This window comes from Bos mutus, chromosome 2 (genome assembly GCF_027580195.1).
Source record: "Bos mutus isolate GX-2022 chromosome 2, NWIPB_WYAK_1.1, whole genome shotgun sequence".
NCBI classification, from domain to species: domain Eukaryota; kingdom Metazoa; phylum Chordata; class Mammalia; order Artiodactyla; family Bovidae; genus Bos; species Bos mutus.
Genome location: NC_091618.1, coordinates 131,231,636 through 131,255,129, shown reverse-complemented (window position 1 = coordinate 131,255,129; position 23,494 = coordinate 131,231,636). Strand labels below are relative to the sequence as shown.

The 23,494-nt window shown below is 61.9% G+C and overlaps 3 protein-coding genes across 5 annotated transcripts in view; 1 reads left to right on the top strand and 2 right to left on the bottom strand.

Moving 5' to 3' along the window:
* Nucleotides 1–13,043, top strand: part of LIMS2 (LIM zinc finger domain containing 2) — a 44,123-nt gene extending 31,080 nt beyond the window's left edge. For all 3 annotated transcript variants that reach the window (XM_070359849.1, XM_070359842.1, XM_070359839.1), the window contains exons 5-10: nucleotides 8,821–8,970; nucleotides 9,492–9,642; nucleotides 10,561–10,653; nucleotides 11,211–11,259; nucleotides 11,434–11,509; nucleotides 12,218–13,043. In XM_070359849.1, the coding sequence (XP_070215950.1) occupies nucleotides 8,821–8,970; nucleotides 9,492–9,642; nucleotides 10,561–10,653; nucleotides 11,211–11,259; nucleotides 11,434–11,509; nucleotides 12,218–12,365 (667 nt within the window). In that variant the 3' untranslated portion in view covers nucleotides 12,366–13,043. The remainder of the gene's footprint in view (nucleotides 1–8,820; nucleotides 8,971–9,491; nucleotides 9,643–10,560; nucleotides 10,654–11,210; nucleotides 11,260–11,433; nucleotides 11,510–12,217) is intronic.
* On the bottom strand, nucleotides 529–1,872 carry GPR17 (G protein-coupled receptor 17). Its single transcript, XM_005894344.3, has one exon. It carries the CDS (start codon nucleotides 1,870–1,872, stop codon nucleotides 853–855), a length of 1,020 nt encoding a protein of 339 aa, XP_005894406.1. The 3' UTR covers nucleotides 529–852.
* Nucleotides 13,044–13,527: 484 nt separating the features above from the next.
* Nucleotides 13,528–23,494, bottom strand: part of MYO7B (myosin VIIB) — a 102,782-nt gene continuing 92,815 nt past the window's right edge. Inside the window, 15 exon segments of the mRNA XM_070359826.1 lie at nucleotides 13,528–13,966; nucleotides 14,376–14,495; nucleotides 14,671–14,754; nucleotides 14,937–15,053; nucleotides 15,260–15,445; nucleotides 15,896–16,002; nucleotides 16,541–16,628; nucleotides 16,815–16,928; nucleotides 17,887–17,992; nucleotides 18,596–18,751; nucleotides 19,175–19,328; nucleotides 19,527–19,684; nucleotides 19,976–20,106; nucleotides 21,023–21,204; nucleotides 22,172–22,338. Coding sequence (XP_070215927.1) covers nucleotides 13,865–13,966; nucleotides 14,376–14,495; nucleotides 14,671–14,754; nucleotides 14,937–15,053; nucleotides 15,260–15,445; nucleotides 15,896–16,002; nucleotides 16,541–16,628; nucleotides 16,815–16,928; nucleotides 17,887–17,992; nucleotides 18,596–18,751; nucleotides 19,175–19,328; nucleotides 19,527–19,684; nucleotides 19,976–20,106; nucleotides 21,023–21,204; nucleotides 22,172–22,338 — 1,972 coding nt within the window. The 3' untranslated portion in view covers nucleotides 13,528–13,864.

Here is a 23,494-nt window from a genome sequence, read left to right as displayed (position 1 = left end):
CCTGCTGGGTCTGGGTTAGGGGGAGATAGATTCGTGGGCCAGTCTGCGTGCCCCCCACAGCCGGCAGTGACGAAGCTGGGCTTCCCGTGATGGCGCCCCATAGTCTGTGCTCGCCCAGGACTCAGGAGGGACAGGGCAGCTGCTGAGAAGCACTGGGGATTGTCGGCACATGCAGGTCTGTGTGTGGCAGGAGGGACCCACAGGCCCTGTGTTGCTGGACGTCACCTGCAGATCACCCTGAAACGTGCTTAGAGTGTTCGGCTCTCATGTACTGCCTGTGTCCCCTAAACACAGGGGCCTTTGGGAAAGGGGGCACAAAGGGAACTCAAAGCACCTTGCACTTGAGAGGAAATCTCTAGACCCCTTCTCCTGACCCTCCACCGAGCGCCGTCCCCACCCGTGCCCCCTCTTCTGGCAGGCCGTTCCCCTGTCTCCTGAGTTCTCTCTGCCAAGCTTCGCAGCCATGTGTTTCTACTGTGAGGAGGCCCAGAGCCTCGCAGAGGGCACTTGGGAAAGAAAGACGCTCATTGTTCAGAAATGTTCCTCTGGCCTCCTTGCCCCTCACCGGGGGAGGCGGGGTGGGGTCCAAGTCACTGAGTGTCTCGTGGCTGTGAATGAGCAGGGTCAGCCCAGTCCCCGCAGAGGAGCGGCCGTCTGGGCGCTTTGGTGCTGCCTCGCCAGGGATCCGCTGACAGCCAAGACAGAACTCGGCGCTGGGTGATGAGTTCGGACCTGGAGCAGGTGATGGTGACCGGCCGAGGTTTCGGTTTCTTTTCTCAGAGGAGGTGGGCTCCTCCTCGGTGAGTCTGCGGGGTGGTCCTTGTGGGGTTGGGGAGGGGGCGGGGCCCAGGCTCACAGCTCCGACCTGGCGCTCAGCGAGCTCTCGTTGGTCCTCCCGTCGGCACTGGGCGGCGGCCCTGGGAGCCGCTTGCCACACAACAGGCTGCACAGGGCATCTCGGAACTTCTCGGCCACGAAGAAGTACATGACGGGGTCGAGCGCGCCGTTGAGGCTGGTGAGGCAGGAGGTGATGCGGTTGCCGAGCGCCAGCGCGCGCTGGGCGGCGCACGAGGTGCGGTGGCCGCGGTAGCGCAGCACGTAGATGGAGCGGTGGACGTGATACGGCACGAAGCAGATCAGGAAGATGGCCAGCACCGCCGCGATCATGCGCACCGCCTTGTTTTTGAGGCGCCGCTCCACGCGTGGGCCCTGCCGCAGGCTGCGGATGATCAGCAGGTAGCAGGTGACGGTGGTGACAAACGGGAAGGTGAAGGCCACAGCCAGGGACGCCAGGGCATGCTGGGAGGCCTTTTCCCTGTACAGCTGCAGGCAGACCACCGTGTTGTTGGTCCGCACGGTCTGCGGGCTCACCAGCAGCGGGGCCATGGCCACGGCCACCACCACCCAGAGGAAGGCGCAGGCCAGGTGGGCGTGGAGCGGCCTGCGGAGCTTGAGGGACTTGACGGGGTGCACTATGGCCAGGAAGCGGTCGGCGCTGATGCAGGTGAGGAAGTAAATGCTGGCATACATGTTGAGGTAGAAGAGGAAACCCGTGAGCCGGCATGGGATCTCCCCGAACGGCCAGTGACTCCCTGAGAAGTGGTAGACCAGGCGGGTGGGGAGGACCAGCACGCAGGACAGGTCGGCCACGGCCAGGTGCATCAGGAACACGTTGGCCGGGGTGCCGGACTTGTGATCCCGGATGAAGAGCCACAGGGCCAGGGCGTTGCCCACAAAAGCGAGGATGAAATCCAAGAGGTAGAAAGAGGCGAAGAGGACGTTCTCCAGGGGCGTCTCTTGGCCGCATTGCTCCATAGGGGCCAGGGAGGAGTTGGCCAGTAGCCCTGGGGAGGCCACCTCGAGGCCATTCATGCTTCAGCCAGAGGCAGAGGCACTGAGCCTGGAGGGAACAAGCAGACACCCCAGCTTCAGAGAGCCTGGGACAAGCGAGGCATCACCCTCTGTAGACATGAGCTCTTGGAAGCCTTTAGTACCTGCCGACCCCTAACCCCTTAATAGGCTGTTCCATGCTCGGCATTGCCTCAGGGGCTACAGAGCACCTCCTGTGTCCAGCTGGGGGTGGGCAAGTGTCACAGTCGTGTCGGACTCTTTGCGATCCCATGGACTGTAGCCTCTGTCCATGGAATTCTCTGGGCAATATTGGAGTGGGTTACCATGCCCTTCTCCAAGAGTTCTTCCCCACCCAGGGATGAAACCCTTTTTGTTTTATGTTTTGATTTTTTTTTTTAACCTCAAGGCATGTCTTAGCTCCCTGACCAGGGATCGAACCTGCACCCTCTGCTTTGGAAGGCTGCAGAAAGCAAAACCAAAACCAGGGCCTGGGTGCCAAACTAATGCTGGGGTCAGCTCCCCACTGTGCGGCCGTGTCCCTGTAGAGCATGGAGAGCTCTGGGCAGAGCCCTGGTGTTCCTGAAAGCCACCTCTCAGGCCTAGGGGATAGAGTCAGCACCGCAGGCAGAGAGAGCATGGTGGCCTGTCTGTCTGTCTGAGGCCCTGGGGGGTGTGAGGGCTGAGGGAGGGGCCCGCATCTTCTGTCTCTCTCCCCTGTGTGCTGTCTAACCGGTGGGGTGCATGAGTCCCCTGAGCCCTGCTTCTCGTGGGTGGGGCACTTAGGCCTGAGAGCCCAGTGCGGGGGGTTGGCCAACGCCTCCTCAGCATCAGGTGAGCCCTGCTCAGCCTCCCTGACCCACCTGTCCACTAGGTCCCCCGTGCTCCCAGCACCAGCCACGGGAGGGCCTCACGAGCAATGCAGTGTCCTGCTCTGTCTACAGCACCCGAAGGCCGTCCAGGCCAGCAGCCAAGGTCGTGAGCTTTTTGAACTCAGCCACCAGCCCTGCTTTGGGCATATTAGTGGGCGGAGACTTGTGTCTTAGAAAGACAAGTGTCTTAGACTTGTGCCTGTGGGTCCAGGCCTGCATTGGGTGTTTTACTACCTGGAGTAGTTTAACTAGAGCTTCTCTGGTGGCTCAGACAGTAGAAGTATCTGCTTGCAATGCGGGAGACCCGGGTTCGATCCCTGGGTGGGGAAGATCCCCTGGAGAAGGAAATAGCAACCCATTCCAGTATTCTTTTCTGGAAAATTCCATGGATGGAGGAAGCTCATAAGCTACAGTCCATGGGGTCGCTTTAACTATCAGGAGGCAGATTCTTTTCCAGGAGAGGAAGAGCCATATGTCCCAGAGGTGGAGAGACTGGCCGTGGTTTTCTGGCCAAGATCTGCAGCCCCAGAGAGGCCAGGACCCAGGGAGGCAGCCTGTCTCTGCCCAGCCTTGCCCACCTGGTTTACCCTCAGCATAAACCAGGGGGCGTGGCTCGGAGCCCTCCTGACCTTGGAAACAAACCGTTTCTGTCTGGTGACCCCAGTTCTGAGTGGGTCACCGGTGGTCCCTCCGCAACAGACAGAGTGACAGATTTCCCATGTTGATTTTGGTCGACTCAGGAGATTCACAAAGGAGAGGAAAGGTCCAAACGCCCTGCCTCCCCCAGGCCTTGGACAGGTGTGGGCAGGAGAAGGCCAGACGGCACGCAGCCCGCAGCCCCACGTGGGCTTGGGGGGGCAGCTGCCCGTTTCTTCTCAGGGCACCTCTGCCTACAGTGCAACTTCAGGGGCTCCCCTGAACCCTGCCTCTCAGCAGCCACACTCCCTGCCTGTGGGCCACAGAGGGGGCAGGAGAGGGGCTCACAGGAGCAGCGGGGATGGAGCGGGAGCAGCAGTTGCACACACGAGCCACAGGGGACCTGGAGCAAGTTCTCTGTAAACTCCTCCTGTCCTCGGGTCCTCTCCTTTTAATGACCAAGATAATAGTCCTGGCGGGGGCTGGCAAGTGCTCCGGGAGCACGGGGACGTTAGTGCTGGCAGTCCCTGAGTATGAGGCTGGGCGCCATCCCCAGGTGTGGGTTCCCGAAGTAGATGGAGCAGGGCCAGCGGTTCAGACTCTGGCAGCTAGGAGGGCAGGAGGGCAGTGTGGGTAGTGAGGAGCTGTCAGGCCAGGCAGCAGCTTGACCCTCCGCTTCATGCCTCATTAACCACCACTGGGGTCCCTGGGCACCCCTGGCACCCCCGCTGCCCCACAGGTGGCTGAGCAGGAGGAAGTCAGGGGTGGTGAGCATCTGGCCAGTCATTCTCAAGCCAGCGGAGACGCTCGCCTGATCACATCACGTTTTGATTATTGGAGAGATCCAGGGATGTCCCCTTGCCCAAATCTCTCCTGGACCCAGAGTGGTTCAGGTTCCCTAAATTTCTAATACAGAGATTATTTCTTGTTGCTCCCAAGTGTGTGTGACCTGAGGCAGTGGGGGAAGTGGGGGAGGCCTGGAGGCCAAGTGAGGGAGGGGTCTTGATGGGGATGGGGAGGGGCTGAGCTGGGTACCCTCCACTCTGGGCTGCTCTGAGGCCCAGACTCTGCCCACCCCCCTGGTGGTACAGTCATCACCCAGCCCCTCCATGAGGTCTGCTCACAGGTACTGACCATCTTCTCTGCCCGTCGCGAGGCAGGCCTGCCTGGGCACTGCCCACCAGTCCTCAGGGGCAGATGTCCACTGCCTCATTTTACAGATGAGGAGGCTCATTTTACAGATGAGGAGGCTCATTTTACAGATGGAGGCTCAGCATCAGCTAACTTGCCCAGGGTCGTTTGGCCAGGGCAACAGCCCAGGGGTAGGAAGCCAGATCCGGAAGACCCAGCAGGGACAGCCAACACCTCTGCCTGCTTTTCCTCCAGGGGCTGATGGGTCCCTGCTGCCAGGGCTGGTGTGGAGCTGCCTCCCAGGCTCAGTGCCTCCCCCGCGGGCCTGGCCCCAGGCACAGCGACACAGTCTGCACCACCCTTTGTTCAAGAAGCAAGGCTTTCCAGATGGTGACAGTAGAGCAGTGGCCTGAGCGTGGGGCCCTGCATGTGCGCAGGTGGCACCCGTGGGCTGCCTGGCACCTGGCTTTCTGCTCTTGCCCAGGCCTTCTGAGTCCCACCACTAGGCCGCATGCCCCGTGCTCTCTTTGGGTGCAGACTTGATTTCAGAATGCTTTCAGGCTTGTGTGAGGTCTGTTGCGTTTTCTCCACCCTGCCCCTGTGTTACGAGTTTTGGTGCTGGTTTTGGAGTAGGTCTGGGGGGGCTCCTGCTCCTCTCCACGTGTCCCTAGAAATGCCTGCTCTCACTGTCTCTCGACGTCTCACTCTGCTCGGGGCAGGGCGGCTGGGGGGCGTGGGGCCCCCGACCACGGAGCAGGTGCAGGGCTCGGCCTCTGTGAGGGAACATGGGCGGGTGTGTAGTGGGAGGAGGCTGAGGTGGCAGGAGGTCTCTTGGTGTTGCCGGCACCTGTCCCTCCTGCCTCCTCGTTGGGCCCCTCCAGGTGCCCTGGCTAGAGGAGAAGAGTGTAGGGGCATCGCTGCAGTCATGGGGCCACAGACTGGGCACCCACTCTTCTTTTAAAAGCCCCCACAGTGAGACAGGAGCACCGCCCATGGGCTGCTCTAATTCAAACCAGGGAGGCCTTGGTAAATAGGTTGAAGCGAGATGGCAGAGATGGCCCTGCTCTGCTGGGCCCGCGCTTGCCCCGCACCCCCGTGTCCTGCTCCCCAGCCCTGCCCTTACCTCTCACAGCAGGTCTGGGGCAGCAGGTGGGCTGCGGCCTGTGGGTGGGTGGTGGCTCCGTGCGGCCGTGGTAGAGGCCGGCTGGCTATTTAAGGAGAGGCGGGGAGGCTGCACCCCCTCGGGCCCTGAAAGGCTGCTTCATTCCTGAGGGGTCCCCTGTGTGGTGGGCCACTCCTCCGGCTGCCTCTGCTGCTGCTGGGCTGTGAATATTCCAGTGTGTCCCAGCACCCCCCCGCCCCCCAGCTGGGCCGCCGAGCATCACAGAGGCCGAGTGTGTGACTGTCTGCGTGTGACTGTCTGCGAAGCCGTGGAGTGGGCGCCGGCTGGGTGGGGGGCTTGGCTGGGACCGACAGACAACAGGACGTTTCAGAACAGGGTAATTTCCTATCAAGGGGAGGGGGCCTGGGAGGGGCTGGTTGCCATGACAACGGGCCTGGGCACCCAAGCCTGCACTGGCCATCGGCGGCGGGGGGGTCTTGTGAATGGGGAAGGGTGGGAGGCCGAGGAGTCTTGTTTGGTCAAATGAGAGGGGATTCTTTCAGGACACTTGCTGTAGGGTCCTTGTGTCCTGCCCTGTATAATGAGGCCCCCTTTGGGTGTGCGGAATAAATCATGGCCTTTATCTCCAGCAGGGCCCAGCTGCAGGCTGCCTCATAATGGGGCGCTGTCTGTGCCTGTGGGGACCCGGAGGCCTGGCCCTCGTCTGTGCAGGCTCCTCCTCTGGACAGGAGGCCTGGGAACAGAGCCACTGCTGCCTGCCCCGTGCTGCTCCCCCAGGGCTCCTCCTGGGAGTCTGGGGGGTGGCTGTTTGCATGTCACCAATGGCTACTCCAGCAAAGTTGGTTCTCTCTGTCTTTCCCAAAACGATACACCCAGTAGCACAGGTCACCAGACCACTATTACTTGTTTCAAAAGACTTTACAACTTTTTAGTTAAGATGTTTAAAGATGTACATGCTATCACTGGGAGGAACCTCCCACAAGTACTCTCTGAAATGTCTTCTTTCATGCAGTCCTGTGCACTTGGGATTACTGCCCATTTTACAGACGAGGAAACTGAGGCTCAGAGAGGTGACCTGACTGGCCAACCACAAACCAGTGAGCCAGGATTTGGACTCAAGCATGTGTCGCTCTAAAACTTAGGCTGCACGTGTGCGTGTGTTGTTTTGTTCTCTTCTTCTGTTGCACCTCAATGGTAGAATTCCTAGGTTCCATCTTCATTCTACCTTGGAAAAACTCTACTGGTTGTCCTTAGATCTGGTGCTGGGATCAGGTCCGTTGAAAAGATATTTCACATCTGACGTTCCTCTGAGAGAGCGGGGTTCCTCAGTTCTGTCTTGCTCCGGAGCTGGTGGGGTGTGAGGCTCCCTCCCCACTGTGGCCCAAGGTAGCTGTCTAGGAGAACTGGCTCATGGTGGCTTGAAACACGGGAATCTGGCCGGCTTCCCTGAGTGCACATGTCTTTTGTTGGATGATTGATGACAGAGTTTAAGGGCACAGGGTGTTGCAACCAAATTTTGGGGAGTTGCGCTCATTTCTGTAAACTTTGAGGCAAAAATCTTTCCATATGGGTTGAATGTTGTCCTGCTGCTAAGAGGACTCTGAATCTGAGAGTTAATCTTTTAAGGAGACTCCCTGTGCGTGCTCAGATGCTCAGTTGTATCAGACTCTTGGCGATCCCATGTTCTGTAGCCTGCCAGGTTCCTGTGTCCATGGGGTTTCCCAGGCAAGAATACTGGAGTGGGTTGCCATTTCTTCCTCCAGGGGATCACCCCAACCCAGGGATCGAACCCGAGTCCTCTACATCTCCTGCATTGGCAGGTGGATTCTTTACCTGACCTGCCTCTAAAAGAGGCCAACGCTGGTATCAGGTGGGCAGGAGGCTGGTGGGAGGGTTGGGGGCCTGGAAAAGGGAGGCAGGAAGGCCCAGATGCCGAGAGCACCGGCAGATCAGGTGGCAGGTGGGGGACGGGAGCAGGGCACTGCAGCCTTTGTATGAATGCATCTTTGCCCAGGGACCCTGAATCTAAATCCGTGCTGCCTGTGAGGCCCAAGGAGACAGAAACCATGTTCATTTCTCTCAGTAGAGACCACAGCTGTCGCCCAGAGGAGAAAGTACCATCAGAAATTACTCGGAGGTCTTTACAAAAAAGACTCTGTAATGACAGTTCCTAGGTCTGGGGGCCTCCATCTGGCACAACCGTGCTTGTCTTTGGAGACAGAGCGAGCCTGTAGACGTCTGGGTTCCTCTTTGTTGGGAGGACCCCTGAGGAAGCAGGCCCCGAGTGCCCGACGGGCCTGGCACTCCTTGGCTCCTTGACTGGGCACAGTGGGATGGTAACACACTGCACAGTTACTCGTATGTGTTCAAAGATATTTGAAAAATAAAGCGAATTTTTGAGCTGCTCTTGTCCACGTGATGTCCTAGGTTCAGGAAAAGCATAAAGAAGAAAAACACCACGTTTGCCTTGCTGTCCAAAGACGTCAGCTCCAGCTTGCTGCCGTGTCTCCTTCTGCTCTGTCCTGTGCCAAGGCTCCTGTTAGAGGGCTCACCTGTGGCCTTCCCAGCAGCAGGATTGTTGGCTGACTTTTCTGGGCCACTGGGCTGAACCCCCAAGGCTTCCCGGCATTTGTTCGGGCTGTGGGGGTGAGGGTGTTGTTGTTCAGTCGCTCAGTCGTGTCCGACTCTTTGTGACCCCATGGACTGTAGCATGCCAGCCTTCCCTGTCCTGCACCAACTCCCAGAGCCTGCTCAAACTCATGTCCATTGAGTCGGTGATGCCATCTAACCACCTCATCCTCTGTCGTCCCCTTCTCCTCCTGCCTTCAATCGTTCCCAGCATCAGGGTCTTTTCTAATGAGTCAGCTTTTTGCATCAGGTGGCCAAAGTATTGGAGCTTCAGCTTCAGCATCAGCCCTTCCAATGTATTGATTTTCTTTAGGGTTGACTGGTTTGATCTCCTTGCAGTCCAAGGGACTCTGAAGAGTCTTCTCCAATACCACAGTTTGAAATCATCAATTCTACAGTGCTCAGCCTTCTTTACGGTCCAACTCTCACGTCCATACACAACTACTGGAAAAACCACAGCCTTGACTAGACCTTTGTCTGGGGTGTTCAGGGATGTCTTCTCCAGGGAGGTGGCCCAGCTGTCTGGGGGAGGGTGCTGCGGAGGGGCGGCTGTATTCCTCACACCTGCCTCACTCCCCACAGACACCTGTGCCGACCCTGTCACAACCGCGAGAAGGCCAAGGGCCTGGGCAAGTACATCTGTCAGCGCTGCCACCTGGTCATCGACGAGCAGCCCCTCATGTTCAAGAATGACGCCTACCACCCTGACCACTTCAGCTGCACCCACTGCGGGTAGGGGGAGAGCTGCGTGGAGGTGGGACAGCCACCCAGGGCAGTTATGGGGCTGGAGAGGAGGACCAGGTGGGCAGAGGAGCGACGGGAGAGTGGGGTGCAGGGGAAGGTAGAATGGGGGCCCGGGGGCAACCGTGCAGGAGACTCCTCTCTTTGGGGCTCCGTTCAGGGAGGACTGGAGACTCAGAGTTGCACGAAGGACGAGAGAGGAAGGAGAGGCTGCAGAGCCCCCCCTCGGGTCTGTCCCAGATGCCCAGTCTGATCTAGGGGCGGAGCGGCCAAGAACAGATCTGTGCCAAACACAGGCCTCCTTCTGCGAAAGCTGAACGGGAATCCCATGCCCCGGGGCGTGTCTGGGGCACAGGAAGTCTCCAAAGAGAGCAGAGATGAAAGCACCGCCTGCCTGAGGGGCTCTGCAGGGACAGAGCTGGAGTTGGGGGCTGTCCGGAAGCTGCTTCCTTGGGTCTGCAGGGGCGGGAGCTGGGCAGCGCCCTTACCGGGGGCTCTGCATTGTCTTCCAGGAAGGAGCTGACCGCAGAGGCCCGGGAGCTGAAGGGCGAGCTCTACTGCCTGCCCTGCCATGACAAGATGGGGGTCCCCATCTGCGGGGCCTGCCGCCGGCCCATTGAGGGCCGGGTGGTCAACGCACTGGGCAAGCAGTGGCATGTGGAGGTGAGTGAGGCCGGTGTGGACAGCAGGTGGGGGCCCCGGCTCACGCTCACACTCCCTCCCAGCCCTGGGCCGTGCGGCCGGCTCCCAGAACTGACCTTCCTCTTGGGTGCTGCCCTTCCTGGCCCCTGGACGGGGACAGGTCAGTCCCTGGGGCCCAGAGACCTGGGCACACAAAGCATGACCAAGCAGGCACACCACGCCCCAATCTTCCTTTCCCTCCTGGCCTTCTAGAGGATTCCAAAGTCCTGAGACACCCCCACCCGTCCTCCCTTTCCTGGTCTTCTAGAAGATTCCAAAGTCATGAGAACGCCTTGGGGACACAGGTCCAGGGCGCCCTGTGGGATTGTGGTTGATGGAAGTGGCTGTGTGTACTGTGCAAACGGGAGCTCAGCCCACCTGCGGGCAAGATGGTCAGGTGTGTCCCACTGGGTCACACTGGGGGCTCCACTGGGGGCTCTGGCACTCACAGTCACTATCTGGAAGAGAGGCATGCAAGCCCGTGGCTAGGCCAGCTCTGTGTCCCACAGGCTCTGCCTTGGGTGGCCCCTCTGTGAGGGTCCTGATGTGGCCCCTGGCCCCCAGCCCCCCATGGGAAGGTGAGTCATCACACCCAAAAGCCTCCCTGAGTAGGAAGACGTGTCCGGTGACTCTGGGCTTGTAGAGACAGAGGAGTCTGCGGGAGTGCAGCCCTCTGTGCTCCAGGCACCTCACCAGCACCTGACCCCTTGGGCTGCGGGTGCCTAGCAGCGAGGAGTGAGGTCTGCTGAGCAGGGTCAGCTCACGGAGGTGTCGGCCCCACGGCCCTCCTGTGGGTCCACCCCATCAGCCTCTGGGCTGTCTCCTGGGGTCACTGCCGTCTCCTGGGGAGGTGGCTCCTGCTCCAACTCTGCCATCCCTGCCCCTCGCCCCCCTCCCCAGCACTTCGTCTGCGCCAAGTGTGAGAAGCCGTTCCTGGGGCACCGGCATTATGAGAAGAAGGGCCTGGCCTACTGTGAGACCCACTACAACCAGGTGCGGCTTGAGGCAGGGCAGTGGGATGTGGTGCTGCGGGGAGCCAGTCAGGGCGGGCTGGCCGGAGAGGGTATGGGGCAGCCTCCTCCCCTGGGAGCCCCCATGGTGGGTGCTGAGTGGGGGCTGTGCCACAGGCCTGTGTGCTGAGTGTCTCGGGACCTGGGCAGCCCCTGTGACCTCAGTGTCTCCGTTTGGGAAATGTGCCCTGTGGCCAGGCCTGTCGTGGGGACTGAGTGAGATGGCATGTGGAGTCCTGGGCTCTCGGGGTGACCTGCGGCAGGCCCCCTCCCTCCTACCAGGCCCAGAAAAACCGCCCAGACCGCGCCCCTCAGGACACCAGGGCGGCGGAGGGGCCTTACAGGGGGCAGCACCTCCACCTGTGTTTCCTGGGGGGGCGGTGATTCTGACCAGCCCTCAGGCCCGGGAGGCCTAGGAGGGCCGGGAGGCCCTGGCAGATGACAGGAGCTGCCCTTTGGGGCGGGGTGGGGCCACACCCCTGGCCCAGGGCCGGGGGCATGAATGCCAGCAGCCTGTTTAAGCCCCTGCTCTGTCCACAGCTCTTTGGCGATGTCTGCTACACCTGCAGCCACGTGATCGAGGGCGATGGTGAGGCCCCCCACCCCCCGCCCCGTCCCTGTGCCGACTTCCTGCCCCAGCCCCTGTCCCCCGCACTCTCTGGGCTTGTGGGTCTTGCAGCTGTGTGCCCAGCTGCCCCTCCCTGCGCACAGGGGGCCCTGTGGCTGACCTGTGGGGTCACTGAGCCTGCATCTGCCCCCACAGTGGTGTCAGCCCTCAACAAGGCCTGGTGCGTGCACTGCTTCTCCTGTTCCACCTGCAACAGCCGGCTCACCCTGAAGTAAGTGGCGTGCCCACCTGCCACCGCAGCCTCGCCCCGCCCCGCCCCCCCCCGCCCCGCCCCCTCCCGCGCCCCGCCCCACCCCCACTCCCGCGCCCCGCCCCCACTCTCGTCCCCCGCCCCCCCCACTCCCCCTGCCCCCGGGCGGGAGAGGAGCCACACAGCGGAGACCCACACAGCACCCCTCTCCTCCCCTTCCCGCTCCTGGAGCCTGCTGGGGTCTCCTGTTGGAGTTGGCTTTCCGTGGTTTCTCCCCTTCATTGGGCCTTACCCTGAACGCCCACTGACATCGGCCCCTGGGGATGCAGTGGGCACAGGGGCAGCCCCCACCCCGAGCAGGGAGGTCCAGGGACCCTCAGGGCCCAGTGGGAAGAAGAGTCACACTGAACTTTGGGGAAGGAAGAGCCCGGAGCAGCACGCTCAGAGCCAAAGGAAGCAGACCTCCTCGGAGAATGAAAGGGGCAGGACAGCTGGAGCTGGAGCCTGGTTTCCCAGGACAGCAGGGAAGGTTCTGGAGTGTCAGCATTCAAGAAAAGTCTCTGGGCAGAAAGGGAGACCTGGAGGCCCATCTCCTACCTCCAGAGGTCTACCGTGACCTCTGGCCACAAAGTCACGCCCAGGGCGGGGGACAGGCTGCTGTGTGGGAGGCGGCCTGCTCCGGGCCCAGAGGAGACCCCACCCCTCCTGACCGCTGCCTGTCCTCCCCAGGAACAAGTTTGTGGAGTTCGACATGAAGCCCGTGTGTAAGAGGTGCTACGAGAAGTTCCCGCTGGAGCTGAAGAAGCGGCTCAAGAAGCTATCGGAGCTGGCAGCCCGCAGGGCTCAGCCCAAGTCCTCGGGCCTCCACCCTGCCTGAGAGGCCCGCCCACCTGGCTGCTTCCTGCTGGGTGCTCCTCTGCTGCCTGAGGCTTCACTCTGCACTTGGGCTCCCTGAACCTGTGGCATCTCGCTCCTGTCTCTGTGCTCAGCATCCCTCCTCCTCCCCCGCCACCTTCGAGCATCCCTTCTCTCCCTCCTCCCACGAGGCCATGGGGCAGGGGCCTGGGTGTAGTGAACCTGTGACAGGCCCACATCCGCAGTTTCGGCCCAAGGTCCTCCAGGGCCAGGAACAGATAGGGGCCGGTGCCACCTGACTCAGCCTGCCCTGCCCTGGCCTGTCCTGTCCCATCCCTGCAGGAGGCCTCCTGGCAGCGTGGCCAGCCTCCGCCCCTCGTGGCACAGATGGAGCCCCCAGCCGGGCAGCCGCCCTGGGCCCTAGGCCACGTGGGTGAGGGCCCTCCGGTAAACTGTCCTATCCCCACCACGTGCTCACTCAGTCAAGGAGGATCCCAGGACCCAGACCAGGCCGGCACATCCTGCACTTCACCCCACACAGCAGCTGGAGGGGCCTGGCGCACCCCGCCTCTGGGGCACATGCTGACTCCCTGGGTGCAGTCTGGAGCCAGGAGGCAGTGGGCCCCAGTGGGTGGTTCGTTCCTGCCCTCCAGGAAGGATGTTACACTCGCACAATGAATGAAGGCTTCTTTACACCACCGCAGGGCCTGTGTGGTTTGTGGCATCAGGGTGGACGTGCTACCTCAGTGAGAGAAAGACAAAGACCAGACTGGACGGGCATCCCAGGGCCAGGCTGCAACGGGGCCTGGAGACAAGCTCAGCAGAGACCCTCAGTCCTTGAGGGCTGGCCCCGTGGGTGGAGTTGGGGGACAGGCCAGCTGGGGCGGTCCAGGGCGAGCCCAGGCTCCACAGCCCTGCATGCAGGTCCGCCCTGTGTGTGGGCAGAGGGGCCCACAGCTCCTCCAGCAGAACCCCCCGGCAGCCTCCCGTGCTCAGAGTCCTGCTGGGGACGGGGGAGAGGTGTGCCAAAGGCCCATAGGGAGTCTGAGAAGCAGGAAGGGAAGGAAGTGGAAAGAAGGGTGAGACATGAAGGAAGTCATTCTCTGAGGATGAAGCTGTCCTCCCTTGTCCCTGGGGGGATCATAGTGCTTTTTGCTTTTTGCAGAAGGAACTTTTCCTGGCCAGCACCTCCTGGATCTCCTGCCCATCTAACCCGCAATCCTCTTCTCTCATCGACACACACACCCCAGTGCTCCACGAATGTTTATTGAACATTTCTAGGGGGGTCCTCTCCATCATCCACCCATCAGCTGGGAGGCCTACCACTCCCAGTGCTGCCCTGGGCTCCTGTCTTTGCCCCTCGTAGTCAGCACCCAGAGGAGGGACCCACTGGGGTGCCAAAGGGTGGGAGGGGGTGTTCTGGGGAGAGGGCAGGCCTCAGGCCCAGAGGAGGGCCCTGGGTAAGCCCCACAATGACCCCTGACTGGGGAGGGCGGCTGAGTGGGCCAGAGGACCCTGCTGCTACGGGTGGCTTGGGACTGAGCCGCGGGGGGCCCGCTGCCGGTTCACGGCGCTTATCAGCTGCTGCACATATGAGGTCAGCAGGTCATCCATCTTGTAGCCCTGCGTTAAGGAAAGGTGGGTTATAGTTAGGCAGGGCGTGGACCAGGGCTTAGGGGGCCCAGCTGCCTCAGTGACACCCCAGGCAGATGTGGTAAAGAGAGAAGCAGGACTGTGTCTGGGCCCTGAGTACTCATCCCTCCTGGGACCACAAAGGCCCCTGCCAGGCCTTGATGCCCCCGAGTGACATGCCCAGCCCTCCTCGCACTGCACCTCCATCGAGTCCTCCACCAGCCCAGCCTGGCCTGTCCCTGCCAGGCGTGGGAGCCGGGCCCTCCCATGAGCAACTCACCCGGTGGCATCAGGGGTCAGGCTGAGGGAAACCTAGTGTCCAGAGCCTCTGGGCGCTTTGTGTCTGGGCTAGGAAAAGGGACCTGGGGCACTTGGAAGGCCCCTCAGGCCTGGAGCTCACCAGAGAGGTCTCACACAGCAGGCGGCTGCCCCGGCCCAGCCCCCCCAGCACCATGTGGAAGTAGGTGCTGCCGCTGCTCCAGCTGGCGATCTTGTTGAAGGGGTAGGTGGTGAGCAGGTCCTGTGGCCACAGCAGGCGGGTGGGTCAGAGCCAGCCCAAGCCCAGGAGGTCTGAGGGGCCCCGGGGCTGCATTGCTGCCCTGGATCCTCTAGAGCCCAGGGCCGACGTGTAGGAGGACGGGCACCCAGCCCCCCTGCACGGGGGCCCCCCCGGTCCTGCCAGGGCCCTCTGCTACCTTGGTCTTGGGGTGGATGAGCAGGACCCCGTGCCGGTTGATGGCGATGAGGATGATGTCCGGGTGGGAGGGCTCCGAGGTTTGCTGTGGAGGGAGGGTGTCACGGGGATCACAGCCCCTCCCTGAGACGCAGCCACGCATACGTGCCCTCCCAGACCTGGCTGTGGCCCTGCCTGTGGCCTGTCTGCAGGAGAAGCTCAGGCTGCCGGGGCCAGAGCTGTGTGGGGCCTGCTTGGCCAGGACAGCGGGTCTGGGGTGCCACCTACCTTCACCTCAAAGAAGGCAGACCCAAAGGTGGGCCACCGGCAGATCCACTTTAGGAAGGCCACCTTGGCCTCCTCCACCGTCTTGTCCTTGTGCTTGTTGCAGGCCAGGAGGATGTTCTAGGGGAATCCAGGACCAGTGAGGTCTCAGTGGAGACCACAGCTTGGCTGGCCCACCACCCGAGGCTCTGCGGCCCCAGCCAGAACAAAAGCCGCTGCCCGAGGCCGGGGGTGGCAGACCCAGTCCACCCTCCCACAGCCACACGTGGGCAGGACCCCTACAGGGGCAGCAGCCAAGGGCCCCCTCCCCAGCCCCCAACAAGGACCTTTTTCCATTCCTCTGGGGACATTAGGCGCGTGAGGTTCTCAGGCACGAGTTCCCGCAGGATCTTGGGGATGCTGGCTAGCTGGGGCCGGTCATCACCAAACCTGGCCTTGTAGATTAGGCCAGCCAGGTGGATGGCATCCTCCCTGGAACACTTGTGGAACCCACGCAGGTACTTGGGCAGCTCCTGGGTGAAGGAAAAGCTGGATTTTAGGCTCCTGCCACCCCCAGCTTTGCGCTCAGGTGGTAGCCCAGTAGAATGTAGGAAACGGAGCCTGCAGAGAGATAAGGTCCTCAGGGTTAGGTTTCCAGCAGAGGGAAGATGGCTGAGCGCCTCGCTGGAGAGCCGGGCCTGCTCTACCCCTTCGGGGCAAGGCCTAGCACTTGGCAGGCGCGGGACCCTCTGGGTCCTCCCCTCGCCGGTAGGCATGTGGCAGGTGAGGGTACAGCCACTGTCTGCAGGTGCCGCTGCCCCAGGCAGTGCTCTCCATCTGCTCCTGGCTCCAGAACCCTGACCGACCATGAGGCCCTGGGCGGGAGGTGGGTGGCCCTGGGCAAAGAGGCCATGCCCCACTCTGAGGGCAGGTGTGACTGAGCAAGAGTGGCCCCGACACCCCCAGGAGGGGCAGCCCGGTACCTGGTGGTAATGAAGGATGGTGTCTGCCTTCACATCTTTCCCAGGGGCCACGTTGAGCCACAGTTTCCGCATGAAATATACCTGATAGGGGATTGTCACAGGGGCCCCTGGGCAGGGGCAGCAGTGAGCACAGAGCCTGTCCCTGGCCAGCCAGGCTCTGAGGCTTTACCCCCCACTCCTGCACCCTGCCACTTGGCCCTCCCATGTCGCTGCTGTGTCTGCTACCATGACCTCCCCTTTGGAAAGCCCCCATACCTCTCTCCCTGGCCCCCAGCCCTTCCTCAGCCTTCAGGATGAGTGGGCGCTCCTGGATCTCCCTGCGGGGTCAGACTCCCTTCTGCCCCTGTGCACCCTTCATCACCCCAAAGTCCGGCCATGTGTTCCAGGCCTGCCCCAAGCCCAGCCCCTGCCCGAGCTGGTAGAGTTCTCAGGGCAGGGCCTCACTGCCTGGCCCCAGGCCTGGCCACACCCATGAGCCAGGGGACCTGAGGAGAATGAATGAATAAATGGGCATGGGCCATGCGGGAGGGTCCCGGGGAGCTGTCTGACCCTGGTCCAGGAGGCAGACAAGCTCTGCTTCACCTCATGTCCCAGCAACACCCTCCTTTGTGGCCCCAGCCTGGCTCTGAGAAGCCTTCTGCTCACCTTCCTTCTGGGGCTTGTTCTTCTTTACCCAGTCGGACACATGCCGCAAGGAGTCAAAGAAGAAGTCTCCCTCCTTCTGGCTGATGACCTGGAGCAGGTGGAGAGGAGGGTACAGGCAGGCAGGTGTGCAGGAGGCCAGGTGTCACCCTGGGGCTCTGTGACCCCTCTCGCCTGTGTGCCTGTGAACCTCGGCGGGGCTGGCCCAGTGCTGGTGGGAGACCCCCACCCGCCTTAACCGCCTTCCCTCCCGCCCCCTGGCGTGCGGGCCACACACCTTGTCTGCGATCTTGATGAAAAGGCTGCAGCCCTCCCAGGAGGCAAGCTGCAGCCGGGCAGCGATGCTGTCACAGGCATCCCGCACCCGCGTGTTGGCACCCACCTCCAGCATCTGGGCAGAGAGGCAGCCCGGCTCAGCTCTGGATAACCCTCTGAACCCTGCTGGCTAAGGCTGGGCATGCCCTGTCCTGAGAAGGGTGAGACTACCCCTCTAGAAACCTGGCCAGATGTGTGCACTATTCTGTCACAGGGCTCACTGTCTCGGGGTACCCAAGAGGCCTGGCTGTTTCAACTTGCTCTGAGAGCCTGCAGCCAGACTGGGAACTTCCCATCATGGGCTCTGCCATCTCTAGGCCACAGTCCACTTGGGGAGGGCCGTGAGGTCATCACCCCCACTTCCCCTCCCTCCACTGCTGCCATTTAGCCAAGGTCTCCCACTGGAGGAATGGATGGCAACCCACTCCAGCACTCTTGCCTGGAGAATCCTTTGGACAGAGGAGCCTGATGGGCTACAGTCCATGGGGTCGCACAGGGTCAGACACAACTGAGTGACTTAGCACGCACGCATGCACTCCCAACTCGCACCTGGCTCTTCCGCTGTCCCCAACAGCCAACTGGGCTCCATCCATAGGCACCTCATGGGCTCCCTGCTCACTGTGGCCCCAGGGCTGGGTGGAAGCCCCAAGGGGCCTCTAGGCCCTGGAACTCAGCCTCGTTGCCCAGCCTCCTGGCCTCCTCACTCCTGTGCCTGGCCTGGAAGGCCCCCCATGCCTTTGGGACATCCCAACTCCCCGCCATACTACAACCTGCCCAGGGCCAGTAGTCCCCTGCATGGCGCGGAGCTCCTGAGGGCACCCAGCACTCAGTTCATGCTGGTGGGGGCCAGCAAGAGCAGAGCAGTATTTTCACAGGAGAGGGGCTAGGAGCGCACAAGGGGAGACAGTCCATTCGAACTCACACAGCTGTGTCTGTAGGCGTCTCCCAGCCCTCCTAGAGTGACCCCAGTGGGAAGGTGCCTTGCTCTGGCTGTGAGCCCCTGGTGATGTGGGGGGCAGGGCGGGGAGGCTCACCTCGCTCGTGTCGTTGGGCAAGTAGACCTTGTGGCAGATGCGGGAGACGTTCTGCTCAGCGGCCTCCACCTCCACCTGGTGCGGCGGCTGCTTCCGGGGCCCTGTCCTGGAGCCAAGTGCGCGCTGCACAGGCCACCCACCACCCCTACCCAGGCCGGGCCCCAGCACCAGCCTCTGAGCTCAGCTATGTGCCATGCGCACAACAGAAGCTAACCCCAGAGACAAGCACAGTGGTGCCCAGGTCAGGGCGGGGAGCTGCCCTGTGGAGGCGCTGGGCACATGACCCATAGGAGGCGGCAGAGGCCAGCCTGGCCTCATCTCCCAGGAGCCCCGAGGTTTGAGGACACGTGGGGAGAGGACCAGACTGGGCAGGCCACCAGTGGGCAGGGCCAGTCGTGTTCCCATCTTCACATAGCTGGGCATCGGGTATGGGCCTCTTCATGACCCAGGTGGCCACTCGTGGCCAGGAACTCTGCCAACCCCTCCAGCCTCCCCGCAGCCCTCCTGGGCCTCTCTTGTGTCTTCCTCCCTGGTGGCTAGGACCGGGTCCTATCTCCCCAGACTGACACCACTTCAGACAGGAAGCTGAGTCTGGCTCCTCTGGCGGGTGTCCCCACTGGAACATGATCCTGGGAGACTGGAGGCTCCCCTCCTCGCCCGGCACTCCCAGACCAACGTTCCAGGGGCACCTAGGAGTTGGTAGGCTCACCTCAGGACCTTCTGGATGCGGCGGCTGCAGTCAGGGGCCAGCACCTTCCTTCTCCGCGTGTCTATGAACTTCTGGGCGTGCGGCAGCAGCGCCTTGCCGGGTGGGAAGAGGCCGGTGCAGAGCCATAGCAGCTGCCAGCCCCGCTCCTCGCTGTACCTGTGGGCGGCAGCACAGGTCAGCCCAGGAGGGGCCCCTCCTGGAGGCCCGGCCCGCCAGCACTGTAGGGAGATGGGGCTCTTTGTAGGATTATCATGTGAGCAGAGGCCTGCCTGAGGCCCTGGGCAAGGAGGCCACTGCCCTGCTGCCAATGCCACCAAAGCCTTCCTGCTCACAGGAAGGGAGGGAGTGCTATCATGCCCATTTTGTGAAGGAGAGCACTGAGGTTTAGAGAGGCCAGGGGACAAAGGAGACAGGGTCGGAGAGGCATGGCTCAGGGCAAGAAGTCCCAACACCCCCCCCGCCACAATGTTACAACGAAGGCTGCCTTTACGAGGTGGGGGCTGGGGGAAGGACCAAGGGGGCCCCGAGCACAGCAACCCTGTGCCCACTGCCTTCCATCCCTCCTTGCTGCCCACAGACCTCTTGGTGTTGTGCGTCAGCTGCTTCAGGATCTGGCAATAAACCTCATCCTGCAGGACGGCCTCCTGGAGGGCTGATGAGAAGATCTGGTCGGTGAGCTCCAGGGAGGTCCAGGCCTGCCGAGAGGGGTAGTCACCCATGTACCTGAGGATGGGTGCAGCCGTCAAGGAGCAGCGCCTCTCACCACTGATCCTGAGTCTGGCCCGGAGCTGATCCCGCGCCCGCCAGGGCACTTCACTGCCTCCGGAGCAGCCCCCTGCCCTGAGAGGCCTGGCCCTCGGGTGGGCTGGCCGTGGGGCCCGGGCCCACAGGCTTGGCGTGGGGTTGGGGCAGGCCGGCCGGGAAAGGATATCGATGAAGATCTGACAGGCAGCATCCCGCAGCTCAGCGTTGGCGTGGACGCGCCGGAGCAGGGGCTGTCGCAGGGGCTCGGCCGAGTGGGCCCACAGCTGCCCGCGGGTTCGGGTCAAGGGCAGCACGGCTCTGCTGACAGTCTCCTTCTCTGGGACCCTGTGGGGGTGGAGCCAGGTCAGGGTGTGTGCTGCTCCTTGCTCCTACCCACCGTGGGCCATGCACACACAGTGCAGAGAGAGCCCAGGCTTCCAGGGTGGGCCCCCACGGGGATGCCCTCCGCACCCACAGCACTCCGCTAAGAGACAGGTGGGTCATGTCAGGGTCAGAGGGCCCCCTCCCTGCCCAGGGAGCCCACATGGGCACTGCTTCTGCTTTCATGGACCTGAGTCCCCAGGGAGCACAGAAGGGCTGGTTGGGGTGGGGCCTGGGATGGAGCAGGGTGGGCACCTAAAAAATTCATAGGAGAATTCCTCCAGGGTGTGCAGGTTCTCCTCGGGCTGCTCCTCAGGGGGAGCCTCTGTGGGCCTCCCTTCCTGGGCCGCCAGCTTCCGCTTCTCCGGTGACATGGCCAGCAAGCTCTGGGGGTGGGGGGGCACAGGTATGGGTGTCCAGAAGGCCCCACCCATGGGCTCCTCCTGGCCAGGTGTCCTCAGAGACTTGGGAGGGGCCGGGCCACAGGGCTGGACAGGCTTGGACCTACCCGTCCTGTGTCACCTGCTCTAGAACCCAGGACCAGTGACTCGATGTTTCTGAACCTGTTTCCTTTTTCTTCAGGGGGCGCTCAGGCCCACCAGGCTCCCCTCTCCTGGGGCACTTCTCTTCAGGGGTATCCCTCACCCTGGCCCTGCTGGCCTGGCCCCCCACCTCCTTCGGGCCTTGTCACTGAAGTGTCTGTCCCTCAGGGAAGTCCTCCTGGACAAGGTGAGCCCCCTCCTAGAATCTGCTCCTGTAACAAGTGCTGCTTCTTGGTGGCACTTTGCACACTTGCCATCAAGTCATCATTCATCCAAGTCTCCTTGAAGGTGGAGATTCTACGGTGTTTGATACTGTATTGTGGTACAGGGCATGCAGTTGGCACTCATACATGCATTTGGGAGGCCTATCTGTCCTGTCTCCCTGGGCGGGGGCGGGGGGCGCTGGTCTTGGGGGTTAGGGTGGAGTGGTTGTCAGGGGTAGGGAGACTTGAGCCCCTTTGGGTCAGGGTTTTTAAACGACATTGAGGCAAGATGGGTTTACCCCCAGGATGCTCCCTGGTGGGAGGGATGCGCACTGATTGAGCACCTGCTGAGTGCCAGGTGACACCCCAGCCACTCACTGCACAAGCACTTCCTGCCTCTCCCAGAGGGGCGGCAGGGCTGGCAGGGCTGACATGACACCCAGGCTTTCTGGGGGGTGGGCCCAGGCACCTGAGCTAGGACCCCAGGCCTGGCCTCTCAGCCTCTTCCACAGGTGCCCAGGGGTGCCAGGCTGAGGGCAGGCGAGCACGTGAGTTACCAGCAGCTGTGCTGAGGGCTTGGTGACTGTCGGGATGGTGTAGAGGCAGGAGGTAGGCACCAGTCCCGTCTTCTCGGTCCGGTCATTCTGGGCCAGGGTCCAGTTCTCAGAGGCCAGCAGCCCCTGCTTCTTTGTCAAGATCAGCAAGTCCCCCTTCTTGAAGGGCAGGAGGGTGGAATCCTCTACAGTCACATGGACACACACAAGAGACAGAGAAGACAGTTTCCCCAGGGTTCAGTGGAGGCCAGAGGCCCTGCTGGCATCCTGTGGGTGGTCCCCTCTGACAGGTGAGGAAACAGGGACACAGAGCAGGGGGCCCAAGGCCACCCCGAGAGTGACTGGGGCTGGGATTCCCTGAGCTCAGGCACTCGGGGGGCCTGGACAGGCACAGCCGGGCAGGCAGAAGCTGGGGAGACCTGCACAGAGGCCTGACCAGGAAGTGGCCAGGGAGCTGTGAGGCAGATGGACCAAGGGGACAGAGGACTGGCAGGCTGTCACCACACCTGCCCAGGAGCTAAGTGACCCGTCTGAGCTTGTTTCCTCAGCTATAAGATGGAGAATATCACCCTTCCCTCCTAGGGCGGCTGTGAGGATGGGATGGGCCATGGGGACAAAGCTTCTGCTGATGTTTCCAGCGCAATTAAGACCCTATGCACAGCCCTCCCCTGCTCCCCTACTTTCTGAAGCCTGATTTCCAGCTGTGCTGAGGGAAGCTGTGGCCATCAACGAGACCACCAGGGCTCACCCCGCTCCCATCCCCACCCGCAAGCTAAGCGGCCCTGGACAAGCTGCGTTCCTCCTCTGAGCCGCCAATCCTTGTCTGCAACACTGGATAACGGTGGCTGTGGGGATGGTGTGCACTGCACGGGCTGGTGACCTGGCTGGCTCTCCCCCTGCTTCCAGAAGAAGGGCATCCCTCAGTGCCCTTCACTTTGGAGGGGCTGAGAGCCCTCCTGAACTCCCTTATCTTGCAGGAGGGAGGGCCTTGCCCATGGGTGACCCTGAGTGCTTTGTGGCCTCTCCCTCTCTCTGCTCGAGTCCCTGCCCTCCGCCTGCTTCGTGACCACCAGGGCCTGGCACAAGCAAGCCGCCCTCCAACCACCCACATGAGTGGCCCCTCACCAGCCCCCTCCCCACCTGGCTGGGTACCTGTGGCCTTCCTGTCCTGCAGGGCCATGGCGAACACGGACCTCTCCTTCAAGCCCTCCAGAAACATGGCCACCAGCTCGGCGACGGCCACACTGCTGGGGGACCGGAACTCATACTCCTCTTCGTGCAGCGTGGACAGCATCAGCCTCTGCCCACCCCGGGCCTCCCTGAGGGGGAAAGAGGGCAATGTGACCAGAGGCCTGCCCCACCCTCCCCCTGGGTCAGCCCCTCAACAGCCTGAGGGGTGACCTGCCCAAGTTACAGAGTCCAGAGTGCCAACCATCACACCATGAAGCCCTCTTACAGATGAGGAAACTCCAGTGTGTCTGGAGCCATACAGGGCCTGGGGCTGAGCATGGATCTGCCCTAGCCCCGGACTCTCTGTGTGCGTGGGCAGATGAGCCAGAGCTTAGGGTCCTGTTCTATGGGCTTCAAAGGCAGTGGTGGTGCCAAGCCTGTCTGTGGAGTCAGCTCTGGGCAGGCAAGGTGGTGGCCAGCGTGCAGGGCCACCATGGGGCCACTGCAAAGAAAGTTGGTGCTGAGATGGAGCTCCAGCCTGGGTGAGTTTGGGTGAGCTACCCAGCCTCTGTGGGCTTCCCTGGTAGCTCAGCTGGTAAAGAATCCGTCAGCAATGCAGGAGACCCTGGTTTGATTACTGGGGTGGGAAGATCCCCCAGAGGAGGGCATGGCCACCCACTCCAGTATTCTTGTCTGGGAAATCCTATGGACACAGGAGCCTGGCGGGCTACAGTCCATGGGATCGCAGAGTAGGACGCGACTGAGCAACTAAGCACCTACCCTCTGCATGCCTGTTTATTCATCTGCAGAGTATGGAGTGATGGGGGGACTTATTGGGATAGAAGAGAGCACCTAGCACAGTCTGCCTCAGTAAGTGGTACCAGCATGTGCCCTGCACACACTGGGAATGACCTTAATGGTCCTGCCACACTAGGGTGTGTTTTAACCAAGGAGGGGCTCTGGCAGGGCACAGGCACACCTTCCAGAAGGGCGTGGAGGCCTTCTCAGTAGATGAGAGCTGGGGGCAGGGTGTCTGGGGCACGCCTGGCATGCAAGGTGGTCCTCACTCTGCTCCATGCCCTGCACACACAGGCCTGTCCCTCGCTCCCTCTCCCAGACTGCTGGCACCTCCATGTGAGCAGTACCCACCAGCGAGAAGAGAAGGAACCTATAAGTGAATGGACGCCCCAAAGGCCGCAAGCTTATGTGCCTCTTTCCAGGGGAGCTGGGCTCTAGAGGAAGTTTGAGAGGGCAATCGGTGGTGTGTGGACACATTGCTGACCCCAGGACAGTAGAGGGCAGGGC